The 25,910-nt window shown below is 45.8% G+C and overlaps 1 protein-coding gene across 3 annotated transcripts in view; it reads left to right on the forward strand.

Annotated features, from left to right (window-relative positions):
- The window catches only part of LDLRAD3 (low density lipoprotein receptor class A domain containing 3), a 287,446-nt gene that overhangs the window by 96,790 nt on the left and 164,746 nt on the right, over positions 1 to 25,910 (forward strand). Inside the window, exon 3 of one of the 3 annotated variants that reach the window (XM_082270157.1) lies at positions 2,794 to 2,829. The exons of 1 other annotated variant lie outside the window; for it this stretch is intronic. In XM_082270157.1, the coding sequence (XP_082126283.1) occupies positions 2,794 to 2,829 (36 nt within the window). Of the gene's footprint in view, positions 1 to 2,788; positions 2,830 to 25,910 lie in introns of all 3 variants that reach the window. One more of the 3 variants, XM_082270159.1, reaches the window with a different exon arrangement.

A 25,910-nucleotide genomic window follows, 5' to 3' on the forward strand; every position in this document is an offset into this window, starting at 1 on the left:
CTCTGACTCTCAGAGGCCAGGTGCGACATTCACACTGTCACAGCGTTCACATGATTGGAAAGCTCCCGATCGAAAGTATGCATCGGTAGATTACCAATTCCCGTCGACCACCGTGCAGGGAGCACGCTCTCAGCACGGTAAGTTGTTTATGCAGCGCCTTCTACAAGCGGCCCCTCGGCATTAAAGTGTTACTAAATCCAGGACCCTGCAGTCACTATATCTGGTCTCCCCAGGAGCCTGAATTCACTGTATCTGGTCTCCCTAGGAGCCTGCAGTCACTATATCTGGTCTCCCCAGGATCCTGCAGTCACTATATCTGGTCTCCCCAGGAGCCTGCAGTCACTATATCTGGTCTCCCCAGGAGCCTGCAGTCACTATATCTGGTCTCCCCAGGAGCCTGCAGTCACTATATCTGGTCTCCCTAGGAGCCTGCAGTCACTATATCTGATCTCCCCAGGAGCCTGCAGTCACTATATCTGGTCTCCCCAGGAGCCTGCAGTCACTATATCTGGTCTTCCCTAGGATCCTGCAGTCACTATATCTGCTCTCTTCAGGAGCCTACAGTCACTACAGTATATCTAATCTCCCCGGGAGCCTGCAGTCACTATATCTGGTCTCCCTAGGAGCCTGCAGTCACTATATCTGGTCTCCCCAGGAGCAGGCAGTTACTATATCTGGTCTTCCCAGGAGTCTGCAGTCACTATATCTGGTCTCCCCAGGAGCCTGCAGTCACTATATCTGGTCTCCCTAGGAGCCTGCAGTCACTATATCTGGTCTCCCCAGGAGCAGGCAGTTACTATATCTGGTCTTCCCAGGAGTCTGCAGTCACTATATCTGGTCTCTTCAGGAGCCTGCAGTCACTATATCTGATCTCCCCAGGAGCAGGCAGTCACTATATCTGGTCTCCCCAGGAGCAGGCAGTCACTATATCTGGTTTTCCCAGGAGCCTGCAGTCACTATATCTGGTTTTCCCAGGAGCCTGCAGTCACTATATCTGGTCTTCCCAGGAGTCTGCAGTCACTATATCTGGTCTCCCCAGGAGCCTGCAGTCACTATATCTGGTCTCCCTAGGAGCCTGCAGTCACTATATCTGGTCTCCCCAGGAGCAGGCAGTTACTATATCTGGTCTTCCCAGGAGTCTGCAGTCACTATATCTGGTCTCTTCAGGAGCCTGCAGTCACTATATCTGATCTCCCCAGGAGCAGGCAGTCACTATATCTGGTCTCCCCAGGAGCAGGCAGTCACTATATCTGGTTTTCCCAGGAGCCTGCAGTCACTATATCTGGTCTTCCCAGGAGCCTGCAGTCACTATATCTGATCTCCCCAGGAGCCTGCAGTCACTATATCTGGTCTCTTCAGGAGCCTGCAGTCACTATATCTGATCTCCCCAGGAGCCTGCAGTCACTATATCTGGTCTCCCCAGGAGCAGGCAGTCACTATATCTGGTCTTCCCAGGAGCCTGCAGTCACTATATCTGATCTCCCCAGGAGCCTGCATTTGCTATATCTGGTCTCCCACAGTACAAAGAACATGGAAATGCAATTATTTTAGTAAATATAAACTGCTAAATACCTTTTCTCACCAGCAGTATAAAGTAGTCTTGTGACTTCTATAAATGTCTGCTTAAAGCTTATAGGAGAAATTTTCATTCTACTCGGCTGCAGGACCCCTGATCCTGTGTCTGGACAGTGCTGATTGGCCCTGTGCTGATCGCATGCACCATCCCAGGAAAAGAAAAAAACTTTCTAGCAATATACATCAAACTGAGAATGTGCAGCTTGTCCCCTACCCTCTGTAATATCAGGAGATGGGTTTAGGACAGTTGATGAATGGGAGGATCAGAGAAGACAGGATCAAAAGGCCTTTTTACACAATGCAAATGATTAACCCCTTGGGTTCCACAGTGAATAGAACAATCATGCCTTACTACATATACAGACTGATTTTACTGTTGTGGGTTTAGTAACACTTTAAAGCGGTAGTATCCCGCTTTTTGACACTTTTACCTACAGGTAAGCCTATAATAAGGCCTATAATAAGTCTTACCTGTAGGTACAATTAATATCTCCTAAACCGTGCCGGTTTAGGAGATATTTGCAGTGCATGCAGCCGCTCACGCGAGCGGCGCATGCGCTCTGAAGGTCCGGGGGGACCTTCAGTTTTGCTTGCCGGGAGCTTGCCGGAAAATCACTCACGCGCGCATGCGAGGGAGTGACGTCATCGCGGCTCCGGCCAATCACAGCGCTGGAGCCGCCGAACCCGAAAGAGACGCCGAGGGATCATGGCAGCGCCCGCAGTGATGTCCGGGGGTCCGTGTCGGGGCTTCGTTCTAAGGTAAGTAATACATAATGAGCTAGTATGCGATGCATACTAGCTCATTATGCCTTTGTCTTCCAGGTTTTTTTTTTTTTTTCCCTCGGGTTTACAACCGCTTTAAAAGCCCACCCGCCGAGAGGCTGAAAATATGTATGTAGCCGGTGCGAAGCGGCTAAAGAGTGGGCGGCGGCAACAAGAGGTTAAATACACTCCAGTGAGTGAGCGTGGTCACCCTTGGGCAGGAAGCGTCCTATAGGAAGGATCACTGAGTGAAAATAAAGAAAAAAGCCTAAAAAAAAGAAAAGGAATGCAGGCACCACATCTACAGAGCGGTAAGCTGCATTGCAATGATTTTTGTGTTGTTGAGTTTAGATTTGCTTTATTTAGGAAAGGTTGGTGTACACATAACGCATTGTTATCATTAGTATAACTGCTTCTTTCTTTCCTCTCCTTCTCTTTATGCTTGGGTCAGACTAGGTGGGAAAGTCAGGAGACCGTCTTCTCTGCTCACAGGTAAATCTGGATGTCACACACCTCATTGTATGGCTGAGATAAATACAGTGCTCACTCCTTCTACTCCTCAGGATTCACCATATATGATGCATGTTTATAGCATTTTCTACTAGCAACATATTTCTATTGCATCTTAGGAGTTCGCATTTAAAGGCAGTTTGTGCTTCTTCTACTCCGTCCTTCTGGGTGCTTTCACATTTTGCTAGTTACTATATTTGATCTATATACCTTCTTCTAACTACCCAGATGAGAGATATAATAAATAAAGAGAGATCTAATAAAATAAGCTAAACAAATGGGAAAATATTTTATAAATGAACCACTTCAATACCGGGTACTTTCACCCCCTTCCTGTCAGGCCAATTTTCAGCTTTCAGCGCTGTCACACTTTGAATGACAATTGCGTAGGCATGCAATGCTGTACCCATATGACATGACATTTTATCATTTTTTTCCCCCACAAATAGTCTTTTCTCTATCGCTCATTGACAGACGTAGTCTTCTTGATTCTCAAGAGCTGGGTTATGTTGTCTCCGCAGGAGTAGGACTAGGCAGAATGACAAAACGTTCTGGCTCCACCCTAGGGGGCAGTCCCTGAGGGTATATCCTCCCTCTCTCTGCTACAGGGAATCAGTTTTTTTCTGTCTAGTCAGGAGTAAGGACCTAAGTTCCTTGCTGGGATCTTTTGGTCCTGGCAAGACTTTTTTTCTTTAAGAAAAAGACATTTTTTAGGTAGTTTTCTCCAGTGTTTTTTTCCTGTGAGATCTTCAAGCAAAAATGCCGGACTGGGCGACACTTGTGGTCACCCCAGCCGGCCTACGAGCGCGTGCAGACCAGGCATTGCGCTTGGTCGGCCGCGACATATTCAAGTAAGTATGCGGGGCCGGGCGACGGGCTGGATGTGAGATCCAGTGGTCACCCCGGTCTCTGCCTAAAAGCGCGTGCAGACCAGTGCGCTGAGTCGGCCGCGACGGAGTCCCAGTAAAGGGGCTGACTTTGCGAGTTAAAAGCTCGCTTGGACGCCAGGACCAGAGAGTCGAGGCGTCCACAAACCCCCACCTCGGTGGAGAGGGTATTATGAAGAGAGGGTGCCTGTCGGTTCGGTATGGTGAGTAAAACGTTCCCTTTTTTCCTCATTTATGAGGCAGTATATATTATGGGCCCCTCCATACATGGTCAGTATATATCTGACACTTACAAGTCCCCCTTGTAATACAGCATGTGTTTGTGGGAAGTGGACTTGGTTCAAGAGCTAACACTCTACCCAGCAGACTGTAACATTACAGCAAACATAGGAGGTATAATCCTACCTTATGTGCAGTGTATCTCTGTAGATCCATATGTCACCTCTCAGCAGAGTGCAGGTGGATGTGCTGGGAAGACGATATCGGCGGTCCGCCGCCATTTTGCCGTAGACCGAATGCATGTATGTCCTCAGGTCACGCCGGCCGCCATGTTTTTGGAGTCTTATGTCTCTTCTATGGGGGCGGCCATGTTTTGTGAGCCCAGCTTCCTCGTGGAGGGCTGGGAACGCCGGAAGGCGTACACAGGGGGCGGAGCCACGCCTTCTGCCCGGGAAAAAGCAAACAGCTCCTTCCAGTCTGTGTAAGACAGACGCTGGCTGCAGTTTGTTGGAAACTGCACTGCATCGGTTGGTGAGCCTTGGGGGTCCCTCTCTCTCTCTCTCTGGGATCGAGAAGCAGGTACTCTGAGGGGCGCTATTGCGCTAGGGGGAGACACACAAAAAAAAAAAAAAAAAAAAGAAGTTTTTTGTTTATTGCTGGCAAAAAGTGTCCTGTATTAACATGGACCCTGCCACTCATGTATCTCCTCCGGATCCCCTCGAGGGGTCTGCGGGATCCTCCAGCACCCCATTGACAATTGAATCTTTGTCAGCCATTATGGAAACTTTTGTGTCCCGGGTGGAAGTGGCTTGTCAGGGACAGGGCGCAAGAAAGCGACCCCCGCCTAACCCCTTATTATCTGAAACCTCGGATTCAGACTCTGAGCCTATTTCTGCAGTTGCAGGTACTTCATCTGGTATTGGTGTCTCGGGTCCTGTCTCTTCAGACAGTGAGGAGGATGTTTCGGCATCTGCCATAGCCCGAGAGGAAGCGTTGGTAAACGCACTCATTGTATCTGTTCAAGAGACTTTAAGGTTACAGGGTATTCCATCAGAAATAGCTGAAACTGAGATCCCTTTTGGGACTAAAAAGCGCATCAAAGTGGCAAAGGTTTTTCCATTGCCCAAATGTTTTGGCAATCCAATCGATGAAGAATGGCGTCTGCCAAAACGCACTTTTAATATTTCCAAACGCATTGACAGGCGTTATCCGTTTGAGGAAACCCTTATTAAGAAATGGACAGAACCACCTGTGGTGGATTCACCAATTGCTAGATTGAATAAAGCCACGGTTATTCCTTTGGAAGACGCTCCGTCTTTTAAAGATCCAGTGGATCGCAAGATAGAAGCTATGTCTCGCACCATGTTTTCCTTGATTGGATCAGCTTTCAGGCCAATAATTGCTATTGGTCTGGTTTCGCAGGCTGTAACTGAATGGACTAAGTGGTTACGCCGGGACTTAGAAGAAGTCCCTCAGGCGGTATCAGATTTGTTGGAACAAATGATACAGGGGTTACAATTTGTATGTGATGCGGCGTTAGACGCCACTCCATTAATGGCGCGAGCATCAGTCTCAGCAGTGGTTCTCAGGCGTACACTGTGGCTAAAAGGTTGGATAGCCGACCAAGGTTCCAAAAAAGCATTGGCTAATATCCCCTTTTCAGGAGAACGTCTATTTGGAGCCAACTTAGATGAGATCATTAAGGATCTCACCGGTGGAAAAAGCACCTTTTTACCGCAAAATTTTAAAGGTAGAGGAACTCGTCAAAGACGAGGGCCTTCTTTTTCTGCTCACAAGAGGTTTTTTCGTCCAGCGGGTGAAAAAACTAAGTCCTCCAAGCCTCCTGCAGGAGGCATCAGGGGTCGTTGGTCGGGCAAGCAAAAGCCCGCCCCCTCCAGACCTGAAGATAAACCATCCAAAGCCTGAAGGTGCGCCCCCACCCATAACTGGGGTGGGGGGACGTCTTCGCCGGTTCCCGGATCCATGGCTTTCCAGAATCCCGGACAAATGGGTTTGCGAAGTCATAAAGTCAGGGTACAAGATCGAGTTTCGATCTCTCCCACCGGCGCGATTCTTCCCTTCCAATATCCGACTATCTCCGGATCGTCTAGAAGATCTGCGGAGAGCAGTCACAGATCTACTACAACAAGGAGTGGTAGTCCACGTTCCTTGGACAGAACGGTTTCAAGGGTTTTATTCAAACCTGTTTACAATACCCAGGAAAGAGGGCAAAGTGCGTCCAATTCTGGACTTAAGAGCACTCAATTCTTTCGTCAACATAAGAAGATTCAGAATGGAGTCCATTCGCACGGTAGCAGCCTTCCTGCATCCAGGGGATGTCCTAGCGTCCATAGACATCAAGGACGCCTATCTTCACATTCCCATTTTCGCAGGACATCAGCGTTTTCTACGCTTTTCCGTAGAGGAGAACCACTATCAGTTTGTGGCGTTACCTTTCGGTCTCGCCACGGCTCCGCGGGTCTTCACAAAGGTGTTGGCCCCAATGTTGGCACTTCTGCGCCAAAGAGGTATATCGATTCTAGGTTACCTAGACGATCTTCTGCTTCATGCAGAGTCTCCTCAGACCTTGCTACAAAACATAGAAATTACTATGATTTCTTTACAGGAATTCGGGTGGCTGGTGAACCAGCAAAAGTCTTTTCTGGTTCCCACCCAGAGGCTCGAATATCTGGGTCTAATTCTAGACACAGTCAGGACAAGAGTGTTTCTTCCGGTAGGGAAACTTCGAAAGATTCAATCAGCAGTCCAGTTGTTACTGTCCAACAACTGGTCTTCCCTTCGGACTTGCATGAGGGTTCTGGGGTTGATGGTGGCTTCCTTCGAAGCAGTCCCATTTGCCCAGTCCCATACCCGAATTCTTCAGCAAGAGATTCTCCTCAGATGGAATCGGAATCCGGAATCCCTGGACAATCAGATACGATTGAGCAAACAGACCAGAGAGTCTCTGGTTTGGTGGCTTCGGTCTCCAATGCTCAGCCAGGGAAAGTCATTTCTGCCAATATATTGGACGATAGTGACCACGGATGCCAGTCTATCCGGATGGGGAGGAATTCTCGGTCAATTATCTGCCCAGGGACTTTGGTCCCCGGAAGAATCCAGATTACCGATAAATGTATTGGAACTGAGAGCGATCAGACTTTGTCTGATTCACTGGACCGAGCAGCTCCAGGGCAGCCCGGTTCGAATCCAGTCGGACAATGCCACGGCCGTGGCTTATGTCAATCACCAGGGGGGCACCAAGAGTGTCCGAGCGGCCAAGGAAGTGGCTTGCATTCTTCGCTGGGCGGAACGATTTGTTCCAGCAATCTCTGCGGTGTTCATTCCGGGGGTGGAGAATTGGCAGGCAGATTATCTCAGCCGTCAGACCCTGGATCAGGGGGAATGGTCCCTCCATCCAGACGTTTTCCACCAATTGTGCCTACGGTGGGGCACCCCGGATGTGGATCTGTTGGCATCACGATTCAACAGGAAAGTTCAGAGATTCGTGGCTCGCTCCCGCGATCCTCTAGCAGAAACCGCAGACGCACTGATCGCCCCGTGGGGGCAATACCAGCTAATATATGCCTTCCCTCCTCTCGCGTTACTGCCAAGACTTCTTCGCAGGGTAGAGGAGGAAGGAATCCCAGTAATCCTGGTAGCTCCGGACTGGCCTCGTCGAGCTTGGTACGCCGACATGGTCAGACTGGTGGCGGACGTCCCGTGGAGACTTCCTCTCAGAGAGGATCTTCTGTCTCAGGGACCGATCTTCCATCCTGCTTTACGATCGCTGGCTTTAACGGCCTGGCTATTGAGACCCAGGTGCTGAAGGACAAAGGTTTGTCAGCTTCAGTTATTCCTACTCTAGTTGAAGCAAGGAAAGCGACTTCCAGAAAGATTTATCATCGCACATGGAAGTCCTACATTGCATGGTGTGAACCTTTGGGGTTCCGTCCTCGGTCTTATTCGATTAGTCGAATATTAGCTTTTCTGCAACAAGGGGTTGAGCAGAAACTGGCCTTGAGTACTATCAAGGGTCAGGTCTCAGCATTAGCCATCTTCTTTCAGAAGCCTTTGGCTACTCATTCCTTGGTGCGGAATTTCATCCAGGGGGTGTGACATCTGGCTCCGCCAGTGCACGCGCCGTTACCCCCCTGGGATCTTAATTTAGTGTTGTCGGTTCTTCAGAAACCTCCCTTTGAAGATATTAGGGAGATTCCTCTACCCACGTTGTCCCAGAAGGTGGCCTTCTTGGTGGCTATTACTTCTGCACGCAGGGTGTCAGAGCTGGCCGCATTATCTTGTCGTTCACCATATCTGGTGGTTCATAGAGATAAGGTGGTTCTTCGTCCGAATCCATCCTTCCTACCAAAAGTGGTTTCAGAATTTCATCTGAATGAAGAAATTGTATTACCTTCCCTGTGTCCTAAGCCCAGTCATCCTCGGGAATTTGCTTTGCACTCCTTGGATGTGGTCCGGGCGATCAGGGTATACTTGAAAACGACAGACTCGTTTCGCAAGACGGATTCACTTTTTGTGATCCCAGATGGACCCAAAAAGGGGTTGCCTGCATCTGCCGCGACCATTTCCAGATGGATCAGACAGACGGTAGTGCAGGCTTATTCTATTAAGGGTCGGGAGCCCCCGTTCCCTGTTAAGGCGCACTCCACTCGGGCACTTAGTGCGTCATGGGCCTTTCGCCATCAGGCGTCAGTGGTCCAGGTGTGCAAGGCGGCTACCTGGTCGTCGGTGCATACCTTCTCTAAACATTATAAAATTGATGTAATGGCATCGTCTGATGCCTCATTTGGCCGCAAGGTTTTGCAGGCCGCAATTTGAGGAGACCAGTGGTCTACCTCGAGGGTTTTTTCCGTTGGAAAATTTTTCTTTAGTCTCATTCTTTGTTTATAATGAGCCTTTAAAACTTCTAGTTTGGCACCGGTTGGGCCTACTAGATTGGATTTGATTTTGTCAATCCCACCCCTCATTTGTGGCACTGCTTCTGGATGTCCCAGCTCTTGAGAATCAAGAAGACTACGTCTGTCAATGAGCGATAGAGAAAAATGGATTTTTGTAAGAACTTACCGTAAAATCCTTTTCTCTTAAGCTCATTGACAGACGTAGTACCCGCCCCTCTATCATTGAGTTGGGTTGGGTTAAATTCTCTGTACTGCTTTAAACAGAACTGATTCCCTGTAGCAGAGAGAGGGAGGATATACCCTCAGGGACTGCCCCCTAGGGTGGAGCCAGAACGTTTTGTCATTCTGCCTAGTCCTACTCCTGCGGAGACAACATAACCCAGCTCTTGAGAATCAAGAAGACTACGTCTGTCAATGAGCTTAAGAGAAAAGGATTTTACGGTAAGTTCTTACAAAAATCCATTTTTTTTTTTTTTTTTTGAGTGGTATTTAATCACATGTGCGATTTTTATTTTTTGCACTATAAACAAAAAAAGAGCGACAATTCTGAAAAAAAAAAAAAAGAAAACCATATTTTTCACATTGTGCTATACGACATTCCCCAAAAAAAAAAAAAATGTAAAAATCAAAAATTTTTAACATTTTAGGCCAATTTGTTTTCTGCTACATATTTTTGGTAAAATAAATTGCAATAAACGTATTTTGATTGGTTTGCGCAAAATGTATTGCGTCTACTAACTACGGGAAAGATTTATGTAATTTCTCTTTTTTTTTTTTTTTTACTAGTTATGGCGGCGATCTGCGATTTTTTTTTTTTTTTTGCGGGACTGCGACATTGCGGCAGACAGATCGGACCCCTAACTGACATTTTGGACACTTTTCGGGGGACCAGTGACATTACTACAGAAATCAGTGCTAAAAATATTCACTGTTACTGTAATAATGACACTGGCAGGGAAGGGGTTAACACTGTGGATGAATAAGGAGTTAAATGTGTACCTAGGGGAGTGTTTCTAACTGTGGGAGGCGTGGCTTGTGAAATGATCACAGAGACCTGTGTTCCTATATAGAAGGATCACAGGAGCTCTATGATCATTCCAGGGAGAACAACGGTCAGCTGTGTTTACAACAGCTGACCGTCCTTCTCTCTCAGCGGGGAACGATTGCGGGTGTCAGGCAGTAATCAGCTTCCCTGCTCGCCCCCTACCTACCTGCCTGCGCGCGACCAACGTATACCTACGGCGGTGCACCCAGGAGCAGCTGCTGTGGCAGGCAGTTGTAAAGTGGTTAAACAGATCTTAAAGGAGATGTAGAGCCAAAGCTCATTTGGCTGTACTTCTCCTGTGGATCACAAGAGCGCAGATCGTTTTGCAGTCCTGTGACCCGTTTTCAGCAGACAGCGGGCTGAATCCGTCTTAAGCTGAAGATGTCACAAAGTCGGTCCAGGCTCGGGAAGGATCAGCGCTGGTAACTTACAGTCAGCAGCTCTCTGCTCACGGAGCTCTGAGAATCGAGCGATCAGCAGTGTTTGATCACTCAGTTCTCAGCGTTAGAACAGGCAGGGGACAGATGCAGCATCCACCTAGGTAAGTGAGATAAAATAAAAATCTCATACTTCTCTTTTAAATAGGAGTGCTAATAAATTCTTTGTTAGATCTTGATAAACAAACAGAAGCCTGTGTAACCAAGACCTTTAAGGAAAGTCATTTTATCTGATCTGCAAAGACTAAAGCTGGATACACACTATCCAACTTTTGTGGTTAGATTTCCTTCAGATTTACCTTTTCTATGTAGTGCAAGGGCCTGCCAGATTGCATAAAAATTGAAAGTGTTTAGGTTTGACCTCCTATTATATGGATTGGTAAGTCTAAAGGAAAAAGTCTTCAGAAAATCTTATAGTGTGTATGGCCCATTAGGCTCATAAGAAAACCGGGTGAGAATTTTCATCCAAGGAACTTTTGTAGGATTCTCGTATAGTGTGCACACAACTTTTTAACAGCCGATTCCGACTTACCGTTCGAAAATTCCCGAAGGGTCAAACTCCAAAATGTTTCTTGTATGGGAACAGAACGAACGATTTTCGTTTGCTCGGTTCACACTGGGGCAGCACGACTCCTTACTACTTGGGGGGCGACTTGTGCATTCCCATGCACCACGACTTCGGAGCAACTTGCATGCACATAATTGAAGTCAATGCAAGTCGCCTCCAGGTCGCCCCGAAGTAGTACAGGACCCTTTTTCTAAGTCGGAGCAACTTGTGTCGCTCCTATTAGAACGGATCCTGTAGCGGTCAATGGACCGTGAGGGAGCGCGACTTGTCAGGCTGAAAAGTCGCCTGACATGTCGCGCTAGTGTGGATCGGCTCAATGTGTACCATTTTCGTACAAGAAAAATCAGAAACGAGAGACTGCGCATGATCAGAAACAATAAACAAAAGAAAATTCCTTTATCATACGAGAATTTTCGTACAAATTTTCGTTCATCGGTTTCGATTTGCTGTGAAACAACAATGAAAATCAGACGATCGTTTGCCCAATTTTCTTATAGTGTGTACTTTATTGGATAGATGTTGGCACTCTGACAGCCAGTTAGAGGCTTTCCTTTAATTTCTAACCTGAACTAGAAGAAACTCAACTGAAATCTTAACTTTTGTACTGACCTCCTGCTAATATTCAATTATAATATATTGTGATAGTATGGAGAATCTTTCAAGACCATCGGTAGAAAGGGTGAGCACTGTCATTTTAGGCTACATTTCTCCAACCCATTGTTTGTGGATTAGTGGTGCAGTCATTGTTGAAGCTTCCATTTTTAAAATGTCATCAGCATATCCTTGCGCAACCAGTGACATCATAGAGGTAATTCTAGGGCTGATTTACAAATCATTCGTAGCGCGCGTGTGTTTGTATGTATATGTATGTGTATATAGATATATATATATATATACACTATGTTACCAAAAGTATTGGGACGCCTGCCTTTACACGCACATGAACTTAAATGGCATCCCAGTCTTAGTCCGTAGGGTTCAATATTAAGTTGGCCCAGCCTTTGCAGCTATAACAGCTTCAACTCCTCTGGGAAGGCTGTCCACAAGGTTTTGGAGTGTGTCTATGGGAATTTTTCGACCATTTTTCCAGAAGCAAATTTGAGAGGTCAGGCACTGTTCTGGATGAGAATGCCTGGCTCGCAGTCTCCGCTCTAATTCATCCCAAAGGTGTTCTATTGGGTTGAGTTCAGGACTCTGCAGGCCAATCAAGTCCAACTTGCTCATCCAGGTATTTATGGACCTTGCTTTGTGCACTGGTCCAAATCATTTGGTTGAGGGGGGATTATGGTGTGGGGTAGTTTTTCAGGGGTTGGGTTTGGCTCCTTAGTTCCAATGAAGGGAACTCTTAAGACGTCAGCATACCAAGACATTTTGGACAATTTCATGCTCCCAACTTTGTGGGAACAGTTTGGGGATGGCCCCTTCCTGTTCCAACATGACTGCGCACCAGTACACAAAGCAAGGTCCATAAAAACATAGACGAGCGAGTGTGGGGTGGAGGAACTTGACTGACCTCCACAGAGTTCTGACCTCAACCCGATTGGGATGAATTAGAGCAGAGACTGCGAGCCAAGCTTTCTCGTCCACATCAGTGTCTGACCTCACAAATGGGATTCTGGAAGAATGATCAAACATTCCCATAGACACACTCCTAAACCTGGTGGACAGCCTTCCCAGAAGAGTTAAAGCTGCTAAACTCAATCCTGAACCCTACGGACTAAGGCCCCTTTCACACATGGAGTCCGTCAGGCGGACTCAGTTCTTTTCTGCGGGGGATCGATCCACTGATCCCCAGCTGAGCAGGCGGATGACAGCTGTGTCTCTGTACTGTGCGGAGACGCATCTGTCAGGTCCCCATGCATCTCTATGGGGGAATCAGATAGGAATGGACCATCTGTCCGTTTTCATCCGACCTGATCCTCCAGACAGGCGAAAAATAGGGTTTCCATCCGTCCGGTTTTGACGGATCGGATCGGATGTCAGCAGCCATGTCTCCGCTGACATCCGATGCGCCATAGAGATACATGGGGCGTCCGTTCAGATCCGCCAAAAAAATGACAGGCGGATCTGAACGGACTCCCTGTGTGAAAGGGGCCTAAGACTGAGATGCCATTAAAGTTCATGTGCATGTAAAGGCAGGCGTCCCAATACTTTTGGTAATATAGTGTACATATAAAAATGATATATATTTGGGTTGGGAAGTCCCTGCCCGCTAGGAACTTACGTTCTAAAATCCCTATTTCCTATGCATACATACACCAACTAGGAAGTGGACAGGAGTCCAATAACCAGCATGTCTTTGGAGTTTGGGAGGAAACCGGAGTACCCAGAGGAAACCCATACAAGCACAAAGAGAACATGCAATATACATGTAAATAATAGGAACATATGAAAGTCATTGCAATGTGCTTTGCCTGGCTTTAATAAAGTTGGGTGTTATCTGACCTCATGGGTGCATGACTTCCTGCTAAGTTAGTGGAGCTTCCCGGTCGTACCGGGCGAAAAAATGTAATGGAAGCAGCAGGATGGTTTTGTGGTTGGCACTTCTGCTTAGTGGCACTAGGGCTCCCAGTTTGTATCCCAGTTAGGACGCTATCTCTATGGAGACATGTAAATGCATTCAAACACTTCATCTCTGGAAGTCCTGGTGCTAACGAAATCTCCATACAGATAACCACTGAGCCTCTCTGTTCCTTTTTTTAAGTTCGCTTAGGAGAGATTGTCTGTTGTGAATCCAAGACCTCAAGTAAAAGAAAATCTCCCCACAGAACAGGGGCAGCAAAACTAGAAACAGTTAGGTAGTTTCTCTATCCTTTCTAGCGATCCTGTTGTGGGACAATTGTCGCCAGCCACTGGGTACACTAAGGCAGCCATTCTCAACCACGGTTCAGTGGAACCCCCCGGGGGTGCCTCCAGCAGTTTCTATGGTTTCCTTGAGCAATTTCTGCCCCTAAAAAAAGTGACCCCTGACGGCAATGGTCTTAGTAGCTTTCTGTAATGAGGAATGTTTCCCAATGACTTTAACCACTTAAGCCCCGGAAGATTTTACCCCCTTCCTGACCAGGGTTTTTTTTTTGCGATTTTTTTTTTTTTTTTTTTTTTTTTTTTACTGCGTGAATTTAATGGACAATTGCGCGGTCGGGCGACGCTGTACCTAAACTAATTTGACGTCCTTTTTTTCCCCACAAACAGAGCTTTCTTTTGGTGGTATTTGATCACCTGTGCGATTTTTTGATCATGCGCTATAAACAAAAAAAGAGCGTAAATTTTGCAAAAATAACAATATTTTCACATTTTTTATATGAAATTCCCCCAAAAAAATTTAAAAATCAAATTTTTTTAACATTTTCGGCCAATTTGTTTTATGCTACCTATGTTTGGTAAAAAAAAATCGCAAAAAGCGTATTTTGAGTGGTTTGCGCAAAAGTTATCGCGTTTACTAACAAAGGTAAAGATTTTTGTCATTTTTGGTGTTTTTTTTTTTAACGAGTAATGGCGGCGATCTGCGTTTTTTTTGTTTTTTTTTTTGTGGTACTGCGACATTGCGGCGGACAGATCAGACCCTTGACTAACATTTTTGGGGTTGCCAGTGACATTACTGCAGTAATCAGTGCTATACATATGCACTGTTACTGTAAAAATGACACTGGCAGGGAAGGGGTTAACTGTATTGGAGAGGGAGGGGCTAAGTGTGTCCTAGGGGCGTGATTCTAACTGTGATTGGACATGGCTACTATTGTAAAAACAGAGATCAACGGTTCTACATAGTAGAACCGTCTGATCTCCATTTTTACACAGGGGAGAATGACAGGCGGCTTGTTTACATTAGCCGCCTGCCTTTCTCCCTCTCTACTGACGATCGCCGAGTGACCGGCGGACATCGGGTCCTCCGGTCACACGCACTGACTCCTTAGTGAACGAGCCGGGCGGGCGCGCGCCTCAGCGGGCGCGCGCTCGACCGCTATTGGCTCACAAGCCGGTGACAGGCTAGTGACGTATATACGTCACTTTGCCTGGCCGGGGCTGACCGCCGCAGTATATGTACTTGCGGCGGTCGGCAAGTGTTTAAATGTAAGGAGCCTTCTTCCTAATCACCAAGCTGCCAATGTAAGGTTACTTTTAGTTATAGAAATTATTAATGGGTTCCCTGTGACTGGAATGGTATTTTAAGGGTTTCTTCATGCTATAAAGGTTGAGTAAGGCTATACTAGAGTGGCATAGGCTTTAGAAGCCAATCAGATTTTGCCCTGTGTTTTTTTTTTTTTTTTCCATATGCCTTAGAACAGCCTTTTTCAACCAGGGTGTCTTCAGGTTTCTTCAGGGGTGCCTTGGCAAAATGTGTAATAATAGCCCAAAAATTCTGTACAACCCAGCAGGTGGATCAAGCCTTTCTTCTAGTTACCCAAAGCCACCGTTTTTTATTGTGCACCATTACAACCTTCTAGCTACCAGCATCCTAACAACCAATGATGTCATCGATTGATAAGGAGGACGTCGGCCGTTTGCATTCTTGCTTGCCCCTCTTCTTCACCTCTCTGTCAGTATTGGGGTAGCGTTAGAGGAGTGAGGGCGAGAAACTGAGTGAGCAGAGAAACATTGGAATACTTGTCAGTAGCAGTGTGGAAAGGTGTGTTTGCTTTGGAAGAATTAAAGAGGTTGTAAACCCACATATTTTTATTTTTTTCTTCAGCCTGAAAGAGAAACACATAATGAGCTAGTATGCATCGCATACTAGCTCATTATGAAATACTTACCTTAGAACGAGCCCCAGCCGCGCCATCTGCTTACCTCTATGACGGCGACATGCCCAGTCGCCTGTCTTCCGGGATCGCGGCATCTGGCCATCTGATTGGCCGGAGCCGCGGTGACGTCACTCCCGCGCACGCGCGCGGGAGCCGACGGTCACGGCACGGGGCTCTGAAGGAACGGCACCAGCGGCCGTTCCTTCAGAGCGCATGCGCCAGTGATGTCACTGGCTGCATGTAAGGTAAATATCTCCTAAACAGTAAATGTTTAGGAGATATTTACAGTACCTATAGGAAAGCCTTATCATAGGATCACCTATAGGTACAACTTGCAGAGGAGGGTTTACTTCCTCTTTAATCATCTCTAATGTGCGTGTCCTACGTGTGTGGATGTTGCTGCGTTACGTAAAACTATTAATTTAGTTTTAACATTTTAGAATGGGGTGCCTTGAGATTGTGCAGAATATAAAGGGTGCCTTGACTGAAAAAGGTTTGAGAAACTCTGCCATAGAAATTAGGAATCCGATTGGTTCTTGTGAGCTGCATTTTGATTTGCTCTACAAATAAGCCTCTTGATGCCTCAGTGATGCCACTGGACTTTGTTTATTCTTTTGGCTTGACCCATCATGGCTGCCACAACGCTGGCTCATGGACATCGGTTGCCCTTTCCATTCAGCCTTGTCATATCTGAAGCGAACTCGTCATCCCATTGTTTTGGAAAGTTTTCCTATCACTGTTTCCTTATTTTGTAGAATATTTGTGAGCTTTTACATCTACTCCTATGATGCACAGGCCATCTTCAACACATTATGGGATTACTGGGGGTTAATTATTAAAAGTGCCGTGATGGCACCAACCATACTTCATGCCTTGGTAGGGTGCATAATAATGATCCATGAAGCAGAGACTGCAGGCCTTGGTGCCTTAGAGGAGAATGGGCGCACGCTGTGTTGCCCATGGTAACCAATAGTCATCCAGGCTTCCCTATCCGCAGTATGGGGAAAAGGGGAAGGGATATCCTGTTGGTTGCTAAATAAAGGCAATGCCGCCTTCATTTCCTCCCTTATCTATGTCCGTAAATTAGGCCTGTTGAGTCTGCTAGAGAAGACACGCTGTGATTTATACACGGCAAGTACTGAACATCTCAAGTTTCACCGAAAAAGAGAGTCGCTGAGTTTTTTTTTTTAAAACAATTTTTCTGGAATGGAGAGAAGTCAATTGTCAAAAAAAAAAAATGCACAAATCCGATCGCATTTTCTCCCACAGAGCCAGCGTCCCTGTCACTCCCGATTTTCTTCACTGCGTCTTATCCGTTGTAAACGACGAGCCGAGTAAAATGATGGGACTGACAGCTTCGGATGCGCTCCAGTAAGTGCGCCACCACACACTTACACAGATTATCTCTGGAGATAAAGATATCAGACACCTGTGCCTTGCAAGATTTCCCTTTTTATAGATCCTTTTCAACCAGTTGACAGGCCAATATTTTTGTGCTAGTCGGCGTGCGGTGTGTCTTCACGTTTCAGTATGTTTGCTAGACCATATTTTATTAGAAATAAAGGGGTTGATTAACTAAAACTGGAGAGTGCAAAACCTGGTGCAGCTCTGCATAGAAACCAATCAGCTTTTGGTTTTTTTTTTTTTTGTCAAACCCTAATTGAACAATTTGAATCTAAAAGGTGATTGGTTATTATGCACAGCTGCACCAGATTTTGAACTTTCCAGTTTTAGTAAATCAAACCCAAAGCAGGGGCGTAACTGCAGGGGTTGCAATTGCAACCGGGCCCCATGCTCTAGGGATTGGAGGGGTGGTGGGGAAAGTATGTAGAGAAATCACTGTCCTCCTTTTGCCTCCTGTAGCTGCAGGAGGAAAATGGAGGAGATTGGTTCCTCTATATGCTGCCCCCGCCACTCCTCCTATCCAGTTCACTTGTGTTCTGCTGTCTCTGGGCCCCTGTGTGCTGCCCTGCACCCCCTCCCCCCCCAAGCAGAACTTGTGAAAGGGTCCCGCTGTGGGACCATAATAAAGGGCCCGCAACGAGAGTAAAGGGCCCCAGGATTAGTGGGAAGAGCTCCAGGCTTATAGGGAAGGGCCCCGGCCAGGGGTCCGGGGGGGCCCTTGATGGTTTCTTGCACCGGGGCCCTGAAGGTTCTAGTTACGCCTCTGACCCAAAGTGCTTCCTTTGCCCAGAGCTTGGCTAATCTCAAGAGCAATATGTATCTTAGGGGCCCATTCAGTTCAGCTTGTTGCATTAATGTACCTTACGCATGTTGGTGCTTTGCATTGCTATTTATTTCAAATAGTACCCTAAAGCACCTTCACAGCACACTTGCACCACAACATCTGCGTTGCGCTGTGCTACAAAAAAAAATTGCAGCATTCACTAATTTCTAATGTGTTGAGGGGCATTACAGCCCAATAAAGTGGGCCTTCACTCTCCTCTTTCCCTTTCCCCAACTTCCCCATAAATGTTCTTTTTTTAGGAATTGGGGGGTGTACAGTTTGCAGGTGTTTTCAATGTGTTTCCATCCCCTTGTATGGCTCACAGTCAGTGAATGTGAGAGGAGGGCACAGTTTTTGCCACAGGAGTAAAGCATCGCGACTGCGCCTTGTGACTACCCCCATATGCGGGTCCTGGCTGGCCACTTCCAGTTTTTTCACCTAGGTGAGAAAAACACCCCAACACCCCCCTTCCTTCCCACCAAAAGCCTCCTGGTATATTTAAGTATAAACCTCAGACATAAAAACTGAACATATACAAGCATATCCCTCTATAGCAGGGATCCTCAAACTACGGCCCTCCAGCTGTTGCTGAACTACACATCCCATGAGGAACTGTGACATTCACAGACCTGACAAGGCATGATGGGAATTGTAGTTCCGGAACAACTGGAGGGCCATAGTTTGAAGACCCCTGCTCTATAGAGTGTGCTTGTTTCAATCTAGAGCACAAAGTGTCATTTTTCTCTGCAGCCTCAATACTCTGCTATAAGTATGAGTTGCTTCTGATGCTTCTTGACACCAAGAGAAAAAAAGGTGACCGGTGAGGGAGTTCAATCTCACAGCCTGTGATTGATAGCCTCAGCAAGGGAACACCGGCACACAGCTTGTGATTGATGGCCTCAGCTCTTTTGCTGTGTCAAGGGGAGGAGGGTGGTGTCCCTCCAATCAGTTCTCACTGGGCTTTGCAGTGTGTAAATTCAGCTCCCTGCCCCTTGCTTTCTGGAAGTTCAGATAAGCGGTTTAAATTCTGTACTTTGGCTGTAGAGAAGACTCTAGATATACAGGTACAACTTATGTAGGAGGATTTGTTTATTCAGATATGTACAGTGCCTTTAAAAAAGTATTCATACTAATAAACACTTTCCAAATGTTGTCACGTTACAACCAAAAACTACAGAGCTGCAATGGAATGGCCCAGTCAAATACCAGACCTAATTCTAATTGAGAATCTGTGGCAAGACTTGAAAATTGCTGTTCACAGACACTCTCCATCCAATCTGACAAAGATTGAGCTATTTTGCAAAGAGAAATGGGCAAACATTTCACTCTTTAGATCTGCAAAGCTGGTAGAAACATCCCCAAAAAGACTTGTAGCTGAATACAAATGCACGCCACACTTTTCACATATTTATCTGTAAAACATTTTGAAAACCATTTATCATTTTCCTTCCACTTCACAATTATGTGCCGCTTTGTGTTGGTCTATCACATAAAATTCTACCCAGACGTCACTCTGGGTAGCCGCATGGTCTCACCCTGGCACGTTTCGTCATCATGACTTCATCTGAGGGTAACACAAAGTCTAAACCTTTTAAAAACCATTGATCATTTTTCTTCAACTTCACAATTTTGTGAAGGAAGGAGTACCACCTGCGGAATCCCCCCACTTGAACACTAATATAATTTTTTTGGACTGTCTTTCACCCATATTGATACATTGCTGTGGAGCACAGAGGACACTCTAATTATTTATAATTTATTTACACATCAGTGTATGCACTCAAGCACTTTACCTGTCACTTATTGCATTGTCAGCACTTTAAGCTGTGTTATTTATATCTCCCTATATATTTATCTATCTTTTATTAGATCTAGATTGCTTTGTCAGTATTTTAGCACTTTGATATTATTTGCTTATCTGTATTTGGAGAACAGATTATTTTTCACTGAATGTATGTATTACTTATCTGTGTAAACCGCTTGTACACGTTTTAGTTCACCCCATTCACAGTGACAGACATTTCTAATTGAGCACAGTTCATCCACAATTATCTCAGAAGCGCAGTACCCCCCACCCCTGTAAGGGGGAAGGCTGCTACAGCGCATCTCTCCACCCGGGATTCATGCCCCTACAGCAGGGATGCCCAACCTTTGCGAAGGCCACTTTAGGGACTTGGTAACCACAATGAGTGGAGCGGGCAGACACAGCCCGCTCTACTCTATGGGCCCTCTGATCCATTCCTCCCAGATAGAAAGGGACGAATCCTCTTCTGTTTTTTTTTTTTTTTAACTGGATCGGATTGGAGGTAGGTGGGTGTAAATGGACACAGATGCGTGTACATCTGACATTCTATAGAGGTGAATGGAGGGTCCGATTGGGTCCACCCTGAAATACAGACAGGTGGACCCAATCGGACCGATCGTGTCAAAGGGGCCTAAGGCTGCTTTCACACTGATGCACCGCGGTTTACCTGCACCTCAACTGACCTCAATCTTTACTTCTTCCTCAGGATTCCTGCAGGTATCACTGGCTGCTGCTGTCCCCCAGGTGGGTACTGCTGGCAGTCCTCCAGGGCTGGTACTGCTGGTGGGTATTGCTGGCGGGTGCTGTTGGTGGGTATTGCTGGCTGGTTCCTGACCCACCATTCTCGAGCATCAGTGTGACAGGAGCCGGTGCTAGAGGAAGCATTCGGCTGCAGTAGAGAGCAGAGCCGATTCTTCCTGTATTGATCCTTTCACTGGGGGAGTGCATTTAGTATAGCTTCGCCTGTGATAGGAGCCAGCGCTACATAGGAAGCATCGGCTCCGCTTCCTCTATAGCCGCCTCCGTTATTTACACTGATGCTGGGGGACTGTGGGTCAGGAACCCGCAATCTGTGCTTTCTAACTTGCCATGCCAGAGCTGGAGGTGGCGTTGGGATTCTTGGAGTCAATAATGGCATTTTTCCACTGCAAGTACCGGCTAGTACCGGCTCGGCTCTACTCGGCCCTGCTTGGCCCGGTTTGCTTTTCCACTGCGGTACCGCATGGTATAGTGTCGGAACGGTTCGGTACGGTACGGTATAGGTTTGCTTTTCCACTAAAGTAGTACTAAAGTTAAGTGGGTGGGATAACAACGGGGTGGGTGTGATTCTCTGACCAATCAGTGGCTAGTAGTGACTGCATGCAAAGGATTGTGGGATATGGTACCAGTTTGGTACCTGTTGGAACCACAATCGAGTAGGTACTGTTTTTTCAGAGCCGTACCGTACCGTACCGTTCGGTTCCATGCAGTGGAAAAGCAAACCTATACCATACCGTACCGAACCGTTCCGACCCTATACCATGCGGTACCGCAGTGGAAAAGCACAAAAGCGTGCCGAGCCGGTACGGTTCTATGCAGTGGAAAAGCGCCATAATATTTTCCTGAGGGGAGCAATTGCCCTGTTGCCTTCTAGGCCCCTGTATCCGCACTTGTTTCTGCAGGCAACCTGTGATGGGTGTGCCCATGTTAACACTAAAAGTTCTGGATGAACCTTCCGCACAATGCTATACACTCTTTCTAGAAAACTTTCCATAAAACAGGGATTTCTAGTTCACATACATTGCAATGCATGTTTAACCACTTCAATACAGGGCAATTACACCTGTGAGAAAAATTCACCTTAGACCGCACTCAGGATCAAGTTAAGAAGTTTATTTACTTTTATAAAACACTTTGCTTATCTGACTCGGCCTCCCCTTCTGGACAATGATTGGTTGATTCAAATATATGGGCTTGACCTTTATTTATCATTTCCTAAGAAGAGGGTGAAGCCTTGTCTTACAGACTTTTATAGAAACTAAACTAGTCACTCTTTTCTAAAAGTAGCTTGTGGTTACATACATTTCAGGATATGAAAGTAATTTGCAGTTACTTAAGCAATAGTTTGTAAGCAGGCATAAATTAATATGAAAGAGAAAAGGAGGCGTAAACATTTGGATACTTTTAAAACATTTATTAAAATGCCAAAAACATACAGACATGAAGGGCAAAAATCGCATGGGTCCACCACATGTGGAAATGACATATCCCTGTACTTGGAGCGCTGACGCGTTTCGGGAGGCACACGCTCTTCCTCATATATACTAAGAATCCAATTTCTACAACATTTCCCCCCTGTTTATAGTCATTTATGACAGTTCTGTCAGCACCTCAGTTTTTAGGAGTTCACCAAGGTCCATCATACAGTTCATACATGAGAGTCTGGGGTATGATTCTTGTACTCGTCCTCATCTAGTTCAGAGTGAAGTCCCAAATATAGTTAATTTAAATCCTTTAGGAGAAACATAGTTTTTGTCAAAGATGAATCAATGAATCACTGAAGGAGTCCTCGGACACAGGGAATGCAACAGCAACCACACGGTTAGCACAGTGGCGGCCATTACTATCGAGATCAACATATATTCCTTGTCAGCTCACCCCACTTACCGAACCATGTCTCAGAGAGTCCAGTCAGGGGGTTTTCCACGCCAGAATTTTTCTGCCAGTTCTTCAGACAGCATCTGCAATCCTTGCAGGGCCTTCATTATGCTACCATCGGGGGCTGTATTGTTACGAAAGAAGGTGCAACAAAAGGCCTTGAACATCTTGCACACACCTTCCTTCTCTGCTAACAGCATATCAAGAGCAATATGATTCTGCCAGGCTGTCAATAAGGTTGCATCCAGTTGGCTGGCCACTCCTAGAAGAGCATCTCTGGTGTAGTTCACAAACATTTGCTGGTTATATGTTCAGTGCGTATGGTCTGAGCACTGACAGAATGACTCCCCCACCCCTTCAACCTCTGCAGCAATGCTGGCAGCACTCATACATCTATTTCCCAAAGACAACCTCTGGATATGACGCTGAGCACGTGTAATCACCTTTTTTGGTCGACCATGGCGAGGCCTGTTCTGAGTGGAACCTAACCTGTTAAACCGCTCTATGGTCTTGGCCATCGTGCTGCAACTCAGTTTTAGGGTCTTGGCAATTTTCTTATAGCCTAGGCCATCTTTATGTAGAGCAACAATTCTTTTTTTCAGATCCTCAGAGAGTTCTTTGCCATGTTGAACTTCCAGTGACCAGTATGAGAAAGTGAGAGCGATAACACCAAATTTACCACACCTGCTCCCCATTCACACCCTAGACCTTGTAACACTAACGAGTCACATGACACCGGGAGGGAAAATGGCTAATTGGGCCCAATTTGGACATTTTCACTTAAGGGTGTACTCACTTTTGTCGCCAGTGGTTTAGACATTAATGGCTGTGTGTTGTGTTATTTTGAGGGGACAGCAAATTTACACTGTTATACAAGCTGTACACTCACTACTTTACATTGTAGCAAAGTGTCATTTCTTCAGTGTTGTCACATGAAAAGATATAATAAAATATTTACATAAATGTGAGGGGTGTACTCACTTTTGTGAGATACTGTGTGTGTGTGTGTGTGTATATATATATATATATATATATATATATATATATATATATATATATATATATATATATATATATATACACACACACTATATTAACAAAAGTATTCGGACGCCTGCTTTTATACGCACATGAACTTTAATGGCATCCCAGTCTTAGTCCGTAGGGTTCAATATTGAGTTGGCCCACCCTTTGCAGCTATAACAGCTTCAACTCTTCTGGGAAGGCTGTCCACAAGGTTTAGGAGTGTGTCTATGGGAATGTTTGACCATTCTTCCAGAAGCGCATTTGTGAGGTCAGGCGCTGATGTGGATGGGAATGCCTGGCTCGCAGTCTCTGCTCTAATTCATCCCAAAGGTGTTCTATCGGGTTGAGGTCAGTCAAGTTCCTCCACTGCAAGCTACCTTATCCATGTCTTAATGGACCTTGGAGGCATCACCCCGGTACCGGCGTCCATAGCCGATGGTCGGCTGTCTTGTTTTGACAACCGATGTGGCTGAGAAGCCGCCCGGCTGTCATTATAAGGAGCAGGAGGGGACGTCCCCTCGCCCCCCTCCAGGCGCCTTCCATGGCTCACCCTGGTCTCCCGTCCCACCGGGAAACCTGGGCATCCTACCTGCATGGCCAGGAAGACCTGATCAAAGCTGCATTTGTCTCCATGTAAAAACCCGGAAGTGATGTCATGACGGCCAAATTAAAAAAAATTACAGCATTCAAAACACCCAGACTTGATGTTTTGAATGTTTTTAAGTGCAGAGGAGGGGTTTGGGGGTCTTTAAGACCCCAGATCCCTCCACAAGAGTACTTGTAAAAAAAAAAAAAAAAAAAAAAAAAATTTTTTTAAAATGTCCGAAAATATCGGCAATAAAAAAACGATATCGGTCGATCACTAATTTCTATCATGCCATACCATCAGAGAGGCGTGTGGTTGACCCTAAATTTATTCTGCAGCAGGACAATGACCCCAAACATACAGCCAATGATATTAGGAACTATCTTCAGTGTAAAGAAGAACAAGGAGTCCTGGAAATAATGGTTTGGCCCCCACAGAACACTGATCTCAACATCATAACGGCTGTCTGGGAATACATGAAAAGACAGAAAGATCCAAGGCAGTGATGGCGAACCTTGGCACCCAAAATGATTTTGAACTACATTTCCCATGATGCTCTAACTACAGAATGCATGAACATCATGGGAAATGTAGTTCCAAAACAACTGGGGTGCCAAGGTTCGCCATCACTGCTCTAAGGCAATCCACATCCACAGAAGATCTCTGGAACAACCTACCTACCCAATTTCAACGACTGTGCAAGTGTACCTAGAAGAATTGATGCAGTTTTGAAGGCAAAGGGCGGTCACTCTAAATATTGATTTGATTTGGATTTCTCTTAATTTGTTAATTGGTAAAAATAAACAATCAACACTTTTACTTCTGAAAGCATTCTTCATTTACAGCATTTTTTCACACCTGCCTAAGACCTTCGCCCAGTAGTGTATATTAGAGCTGCACGATTCTGGATAAAATGAGAATCGCAATTTTTTTTTTTTGCTTAGAATAAAGGTCACGATTCTCTCATGATTCTGAAGAGCTTTTTTATTTTAAAGATTTTACAACCCTTGAACATTAGGTTATCAAACAAGATGGCAATAAAATAAGACAAAATACTCTTTGCTTCAATCAATAATAAAGAAATGTAATGAAAAATAATGTAATGTACATCAAAAATTACCATTGTTATATTCGGGTCTTTTTTTAGTACTCGCCGATACCAATTACCGATACCTACCGCAACTTTTTTGTTTACAGATCAGCTGTCAGCAATGGTATAAGGCTCCATTCACACCTGAGCGTATCATTTTCAGGTGATTTTTTGGGCATTTTTTATGCGATTTTTGTGCTTTTTAATTTCCAATATTTTTGTTACAAAAGTGCAAAGTATGCCCATAGGGCTCAGCCATACATGGCAGAAATGGCATAGCAAATTCAAGACATGGATTAGAGAAATACAAATATAAATATTGCAGGGAATAAAATACCAGGTAAACAAAGTAAACCGTAGAATGGTGACTCAAGTCAAAATAGAAATAGAGCCTCCAATCCGCCCCATGGGTGGTCCGCGGGTCCGCCCCCCCCCCCCCCGCGCGCCCCTTACTGGAACACACTGCGCCCTAGGAGGGAAGCGGCCCCACCCCCAATCCCACCATCGCATACCGAACTGGGGGAGGCATTTGCCATCTGTCAGTGCACTGAGAGGAGTAGAAGTTTTGAAGGAAAGATAAAAAATAAAAGAAAGAAAGAGAAGGGAAGGGAGAAGAAAAAGAGAAAGAGGAGAAAGAAGAAACCACGTATCGGGGAAAAACAAAAGCAGCAGCAAAGAAAGAGGTAGGAGAAGAGATCAGTAGCGGCGGGTAGAAAGGGGTCAACATCCAGGTCCATCCCCCCCCCCCCCCCCCCAATCAGGGGCATTCACAGATTTTTGTGCTTTTTAGGTGTTTTTGCAGGGGTTTAGAGGCAGACATTGACATGTAACAAAATGCTTGTAATCTGAAAAAAATAAGCTCATGTACTTTTTTGAGCT

The sequence above is a fragment of the Pelophylax lessonae genome, assembly GCF_965119305.1.
Source record: "Pelophylax lessonae genome assembly, chromosome: 10".
In the NCBI taxonomy this organism is placed as follows: Eukaryota; Metazoa; Chordata; class Amphibia; order Anura; family Ranidae; genus Pelophylax; species Pelophylax lessonae.